The 7,284-nt window shown below is 49.2% G+C and overlaps 2 protein-coding genes across 6 annotated transcripts; one reads left to right on the forward strand and one right to left on the reverse strand.

The window, feature by feature from the left end:
* Window positions 1-94: 94 nt before the first annotated feature.
* Window positions 95-7,234, reverse strand: PUS3 (pseudouridine synthase 3). Of its 5 annotated transcripts, none has more exons than XM_085321213.1 (6): window positions 7,169-7,234; window positions 6,442-6,643; window positions 3,171-3,607; window positions 1,333-1,901; window positions 679-869; window positions 95-540 (listed from the first exon to the last, which is right to left on the reverse strand). In XM_085321213.1, exons 3-6 carry the CDS (start codon window positions 3,555-3,557, stop codon window positions 239-241), a joined length of 1,449 nt encoding a protein of 482 aa, XP_085177339.1. In that variant the 5' UTR covers window positions 3,558-3,607; window positions 6,442-6,643; window positions 7,169-7,234; the 3' UTR covers window positions 95-238. The 5 variants fall into 5 exon arrangements, with proteins under 5 accessions (XP_085177339.1, XP_085177338.1, XP_085177337.1 ...); XM_085321212.1 differs by lacking the exon at window positions 7,169-7,234 and adding an exon at window positions 7,056-7,159; XM_085321211.1 differs by lacking the exon at window positions 7,169-7,234 and adding an exon at window positions 6,300-6,354 and having other exon boundaries at window positions 6,442-6,500.
* HYLS1 (HYLS1 centriolar and ciliogenesis associated) lies at window positions 3,728-6,951 on the forward strand. The gene is made up of 2 exons (XM_085321215.1): window positions 3,728-5,757; window positions 6,787-6,951. The coding sequence occupies exon 1, from the start codon at window positions 4,729-4,731 to the stop codon at window positions 5,710-5,712; it is 984 nt and encodes a 327-aa protein (XP_085177341.1). The 5' UTR covers window positions 3,728-4,728; the 3' UTR covers window positions 5,713-5,757; window positions 6,787-6,951.
* Window positions 7,235-7,284: the final 50 nt, after the last annotated feature.

The raw sequence follows: 7,284 nt of genomic DNA on the forward strand, positions 1-7,284 counted from the left end.
CGCTGGGCCCCCCAGAAGGGATGAGGAGGCCGTTGAGGTGCCACAACCCCCTCCCAGGCGAGGGCATAGGTAGACCAGACCTCCGCAGACCACCTGAGAGCATTCATAGGATTTACTGAAATTTATAAAAACCCTTGATGCAAAACTGCGTTTAAAAGAAGGAAAAAAAGCTACAAAAGCTACTTTTCTTCTTGGTGAGGCAAGCTTGTTTCTGGCCCCACACTTATCACCTGCGTCGTCACTCAGTGTCTATGCAGACCCGCTTGGGAGCTTGCTCTGCAGCATCGCCGTTCTCCGCGGCATCGCCGTGGCTTCTCTTAGGCTCTGGGCCCGCTGCGGTCTCTCTTTCCCTGCCCTGCGGCATTTCAATACGGCCCCGCTGCACAAAGTGATGGATGCGGGACTCCAAGCCCTCACACTTGGGGCGGTCTAGTAAAGGTTTGTAAGTGCGAGCTTTGACSCCTTCTACAAAGCTGCTGACCTGATTATGGACTGGAGGTTTCATTTCTCCCCAAGGGACAGTACTGGGGTTTCCTGGACCTGTAACATAAATGAAGAAATAGCAATGAATTGAACAACCTTTTTGATGGTTTACTCCCCCCTCTTTTTTTCTAAAAGAAGTTAGCCCTTACCCCTATCTAACTGTGAGCTAGGTACTGCCATAAAACCATTCCTTACCTTTTTCAGTAGGCACAGGAGCAGCATCTAGGCCTTGTAACATGTTGTGTAACACTTGAGTTTTGACCGCGTGGTTGGCCCAGAGCTGCTGTAGGTGCGTAACGTTGAACTCCTGCACTTCTCTGTCATAGAGCCACTGAACGTTTTCAAACTCGCAGTCGTACAGAACCAGGGGAAACTCCACTGCCATGCTAGAAAAAGGAGAGAAGGCATTACCTAAAGATGCTCGGACAGGGGGAGCCACGCTAGAGAAAAGCTGCTACGACCGAGAAGGCTTACAATGGATTAATACAGGTCCAGGCTAACAACGCTACGTCAATCTTTGTCCTTTCTGCTAAGGACAGGGCTATCATGTACAGAAGCCCCTTTTTTGATAAAAACTTGAGCGTTGTTCATAAGGTTAGTTTTGCCAGATCCCAAAGAGTGAAAGCATCACTAACTTGCAGTTTGCTTTTGCAAGAACGAAGAGGTAAAAAGTAAATGAGATCCTCAAGGATATCGCTTAGAGGCCCACTGGCAGCTTTCTTCCATATTGTGAAAGACTACTTCACAGGCTGACAAATTAGTTTGCCAGCAGCACTTCATGCACAGCAGTCTCTCTTCTGCCCAAGCACTGCCAAAAGCAGCCTGGGAGTTTGTCTAAGCTATTTGTACCTGTACTGTGGTTTTCGGGGGTTCTTCTCTACATCCAGAAGCTCATCAATAATCTCTGGATTCTCCATCCTCTGTCCAATTAGGAAGAGGATTGCCATCATACAGCGGACTTGGTGATACAGGAACGCCAGTCCTGTCACTTCAAACTGGCACAGTCGGAAAGGGTCCCGCTGCCCAGTTTCTGCTCCTCCATCCGCCCATGTCACTTGTGCACTAAGAATAGTTCTTTGGAAGTTGATTACGCCATTGGCTACATCCATTTTGCACAAGTTACGGAAATCGTGGGTCCCCACATATCTCTGGGCGGCGGCATGCATGAGGGCCACATCCAGATCTGCACAAGGGAAGAAGTAGCGATAGGTCCTCTTGAGACAGCTGAATCTAGCGCTGAAGTCAGGCTCTACAGGGGCCCAGGCTAACACACGTATGTCAGGTGGGAGCACCCTGTTCAGAATATGGGTGTAGCGGAGCTCATCCTCAGAATTACTGCCTTTGCCTTCCGAGTCACCCTGGTGACCATTTAGTTTCTTCCCCTCCGACAGGTTTGAGCGGAGATCTAGGGAAATCACCTGCAAAATTGGGTGTGTGTGTGGAAAAAAGAAGGATTAAAACATGGATGGTCTTATTCAGCCTGTAAGACCAACTCTCTTCCTACACCTCTGCCTTTCAGTTTGAAATAAATTCAGGATCTCTTACAGATGAAGGTGTCTTAAATGAGTCTATCTTACCACTTTTTCCTGCAGCTAAAGCTGCAAGCGCCTCTGCTAAGGTTCTTAGCAGATGCTATAGATTCCTTTAATAAAACAGAGGAAGTTGCAAACTGCCTACATAGCACGGTCTCTAAATGGCTTTAATTTTTATCAGTGCTTTCAGGATACACATGTGCTTTTTCTTCTGAAAATCRAGACTTGAACCCAGTAACGGTCTGATTGTCTGGGAAACCTGGTGTGGGAACAAGCTTAAGATAAGTGAGATACTAACACTGTGCTTGTACAAGCACTTTAAATGGCATGAAAAAAAAAGGAGGTCTGTGCCCTGATATTAGGTCAGAAAATTGTGTGGTTCGTGTTGTGAACTGGAGCAGACAACTGCTGCGAGGTAAAACCGCCCGGCCCGTTTCCTCCCCACAGGCAGCAGAGAGGGAAGGAGGGAGAGACTGGCCTGAAACAAAGGCCTCTTAAAAGTGCTTGTGGCTGTGCAAGAAGGCTGTGATTTGGCGTAACAACTGAGCCAGTCTAATGGCTCCTTGCCACCAAGTGGGATGCCTCGCTCCTCTCCCTCCAGCTCCCACTCCCACACTCCCTTCCGCTCGCTGTGGTTCTCCTCAGACCCTTCTGCACAGCAAATTAACTTCGTCATTTCGCAGGAAGAGATCCAATTATTATTTTTGCTGGGTTAGTGAGTTAAGTCAGCTCCGAGGGGTCTGCCAAGTGCTGCAGTCAGCACAGGAAAAAGCAACAAGTGAATACGCAGAGGAAGGGGCATCTCCCCTTTCTGGCAGCACCAAGCTGTTCTAATTGCTAGTMTCATTTCAGGAAGCTGCAGCCTTAAGTGTATTTCATCCTCTCATAGCCAGCCCCTGAAAAAACAGTACTAATAAGCACTGCGAATCTCTATTAAATTATCATTCCACATGCCAGAAACCATTACCATGCTCACTTGCATATTACCAAAAAATTGATGGCTTTTAAAAACAAATCTAAGCTGTACTGTCCTGTAGTTAGCACTAGGTTCATCCCTGTTGAGCAGCAACCTTACAGCATCTCCAGCTCAAGCTCTGCCACCCTCAYTGAAGCCCACAAATCCAGAAAAACAGGATGGCCTAAGGAAATGCCGACCTGTCCAAAGGCACTGACTCCTTTGTCCGTCCGCCCACAGCGGTGATAATTGGAGGTCTGTCTGTCATCTACCAGCCGCGTCTTCTTTAATGCTTCAAACATTTTCTCTTCAATAGTGTTGCTGGTGTTCTCCTGGCTGGCAAAACCTTGGTATCCCCAGCCCAGGTAGGCGATCTTCAGTGCCACGTGCCTGCGGCCGTAGGCGCTAAAATCAAACGGCCGTTGCTGGCGTTTCCTGGCTTTCCCAGCCRCCGAGGGAGCATCTCTTACGCTAGGACCTTCCTTGCCCTCTAAGAGTTTCTCCTGCAGCCTCTTCACCTCCTCTTCCAGATCCTGCACCCTCTTCAAGAGTCTTGCTTGGTCAGCAACCACACTCTCRTCTGCCATAGCAAGTGGATTCCTCGTAGTCTTACTAGCTACTGGGAGCTCCTTGGGATCTGTAGAGAAAGGAAGAAATCTAGGTTTCTGCATTTTTATGTGGCTTTTATTATACATTTGCTACAGGCTTTCCTCTGTAAAATAATTAAGCTGATCTATCTGCAGAATAATTTTATTTTTYCTTTCCTAAAACTTCTGTTGGTGTTCGTAGCAGAACACGGGCATGGCCAACGGAGTGGCCATGCAGTGAATCCCTTTTGCACTTCTAATCACTAATCTTCTTCCAGCTACTGCTGTAACATCAAATCTACTCTGTCAGCCCAGGCACAGTGATAGCACGTTTTCAGCTAGCCTTTTGCTATCTGTGCAGAACTGTCACAGAATAGTTTCCATTTTCACAGTGTGCTCAGCTAGTATCAACACTTCAGACAGCCTGCTAACTGCTGTCATTCATCTTACAGAGCCATCTGCTCTAACATTTCGTAATGGCACCACTGCTACACGATTAAAACTTGGCTTTTCAAACCCGTTTGATGGAATAAAGATATCCAGAACCTGTGAACTGAATGGAAACAATGTCCCTTACGCAGCAGATCTTGAGTCCTACTATAAACTGGACCTGCACAGTGCAAGACTCAAGCAGTCTGCAGCTTTGCCTTAGGCTATGATGACTGGCATCTAAGTAAGGGTCTAAAAACATACTGCAGAAAGCCTTTTCCTTAGCTGTGGAAGTAAAATATCCTCTCCTGGTTGTCCCTAGATTTAATCACAACTAGGTACCTGTTTTAAGAAGAACATATTTGTTTGCACAAGGGAAAAACCATTAATTCATCCACACAACACTGACAAAGTCAGAGAGCAAACAATGTGCTTTACGTTTATCCATCATCCCATCAGTATCTCATATACAGTGTCACTCCTTTTAGTATAGTTTCATGCAGAAATTTAGAAGTCACATCAGAGGGGGCTTCAAGGCACAAGAGAGCATTATAGCTCTACTGTGTTTGTATTTGATGTATGGAAACAGCCTTTGCTCGGTGCCAGTAAGGTCAGCAACTATTATTAATATTATAATCAATCCTTTGAGACCCCTATCTGAGTAACTGGAAGCTAAATAAACACTCGAGAAGTTACTCAGTGGCCAAGAGGCAGAGRTTAGCCTTCACAAAGCCTCCTTCATATGCCTTCAGCCAATTCAAATGTACTGAAAGAAATTAATTGCAGTTCATCTTTGCAGAGTCAGTCCAGCTCAGCAGATTCCATGGAGGAGATGATGGGACCCRACAGGTATAGATGGGCCGCTCTGAACGAGGAAGAGCGGCTAGCGGGAGCGGCTGCTTTGGCTCTTAGCCAGCTCTACGCTGAGCAAGGAGATGGYGATAGCCGGAGAGGAGCCTGGGCGCTTCCCCAGTACGATCCCTACAGCARAGCCTCCGTGGCTTCTGGGGCCCGGCCCGCTCTTCCCGTGCTGTTACGGCACAAGCAGGCAGAGCCTTGCGTGCCATCCTCTGGGGCAGCGAGAGGGACCAGGAGACCGGTAATGAAAAGGAAAGTGCTGAGGCGGAGACCTGATGGAGGAGTAGAGGTCTCCGACGAGTCAGTTGCCAGYGAAACGGAGAGCAGTGCTGAGAGCGACCCCGAGGTTTGGAACCTGCAGCAGCAATTGCTTAACCTCAGCACCCATCTGGAAGACAGCATCTCTGAGGGGGAAATTGAGTCAACCAGCAGTTTCCTCGACGAGTCTTCCCTGGAGCTTTATCGCCACCGGCAGAGTCCCCCCTTCCTTCTTAGGGACTTCCAGGGCCAGAGCTCTCCCTCTTCCCAGCAGGACACATCTGCGACAGGACAGCCAAGGTCTTTTATTCCTCCAAGGTTAGAGCAACTAGGCCGTAACCGTGGGAAAACTGACCGCGTAGCCAAGTATTTTGAATACAAGCGAGACTGGGAGATGTTCCGAATACCGGGGGAGGATCAGCGGAAAGAACTGCGTTGGGGCATTCGCGAACAGATGCTCTACAAGCCTGACCTCCCGAGCAAGCCTCAGCACATCTACGTCCCCAACACTTACATAGTGCCTACTGAGAAAAAGAGAGCTGCTTTGCGCTGGGAGGTGCGCTGTGACCTGGCAAACGGCCTCATACCCAGAAAAAGCTCCTCTTCCTAGTTACATAAAGTCCTCTTCCATCCACAGGACTATCACTTAACTCAGGTGCTTATCATTCTCCTAGATCCTCCTTTTTTTTTCTCCCCTTCTGCAGGCCCCACCAATTTGGAAAAAAATCTCCCTTGTGTTTACACACGTGGGCTGCTGATGGTATAAAACAACTTTAGCCAGCTCCTTATTCAGTTGGCTTGGTTAAACGGCATTGCCTCCCCGTTAAGGCACAAAGCTTCCTTTTGAATAACTACTCTATCAGAAGGCATGGAAAGCAGGCACAGCGAAGAACAACCAGTCAACTTACAAGACTTGTATGCTCAAGAGAACAACTAGTATAACAAGTCTGGTGATTTTTTTTTACATTTAATTGCTCCCATTCCTCTGGATGGATTCTTGTGTGAGCTATTAATGCCGTTTTATTTATGGTTTCTCAGCAATATGTTTCTTTAATAAAGCATGTGGAAAGATCTGTTCTGTGGATTACTTAGAAATACTACTTGGCACAAAATCCTCCCAAAACTCACAGTAAGTGTCTATTATTCTAAACATATCTTTGCACCTATAAATGCTCAATTTCCCTTGCCTTATTTTACCTTGTTTTAAAACTGAAGTCCTGGATGAAGTTAAAATAACCCTTTTCATCCAGCCCTTGGGACAGATGGAGAACAAAAAGTGAAACATGCACAGTTCTTACAAGAAAAAGCCTTCAACACGGAGAACGTACGAAGTAGCTACCAGAAAACAGCAGAGTCCAGAGCTGGCTTGGAGAGTTTCGTTGCAGGACACAGGCAGGGAAAAACGCCACGTGCGTCACACGTGCACGAGCTAAATTCCCTCCGTCTTCCCGATGCGGAAGCCCTAACAGTTCAGCTCCGCACGTATACCTTGAATTTACGGGGGCCCTTTTAGTAAGTGCAAACTCTGTACCAGCTTCCTGCTGCAAAAAGAAGAAAAAAAGGGAAAACGGAAGGAGCTTCCTCACTGTCAGGTTTAGTCCTTGCTTTCAAAGGCTCCCTCAGCAGCGTGTCATTCCCTTCACAAACGAAGAAATAAGGTTTCGGTGTTTTTGGTTTTTTTTAGCTCATGCTACAAATAAACCGCAGCCGCCTGCCGACAGACGCCTGCCGGCTCCGAGCGTGCCGGAACGCCCCGAATCCGCGAGGAAGCGGCGGGAGAGGCCCGCCGGCGAGAAGGGGGCCTCGGGGGCAGCGGCACCCCCGGAACGGCTTCAGGACCCCCCCAAGCAACGCAGCAGGGAGCAGCCCGATGGGACGGCAGCAAAGCAGCGGCCCCGCGGAGCCCCAAAGCCGCCCCGATTCTCCCCAATCCCCCGCCGTGTAAAATCGCACCGCGATCCTTCCCCACGGCCGCGGGTGACTCCAAGGCGGGCGCGGGGGGAGGGGTGAGCCCTGCACGCCCCCACCCCGGCGCGCAGGCCTGGCCCGGCCCGGCCCGGCCCTACCTCCGCGCCACGCCACGCCGTGCCGCCGGTACCGGATCCGCCCCGGAAGCGGCTGCCCCGGCCCCGCCACGTGACCTGGTCCCACCGCCCCAGCCCGACTTGGCCCCGCCCCCACA

This window comes from Rhea americana, unplaced genomic scaffold (genome assembly GCF_003343005.1).
Source record: "Rhea americana isolate MKP2758 unplaced genomic scaffold, rheAme1 scaffold_687, whole genome shotgun sequence".
In the NCBI taxonomy this organism is placed as follows: domain Eukaryota; kingdom Metazoa; phylum Chordata; class Aves; order Rheiformes; family Rheidae; genus Rhea; species Rhea americana.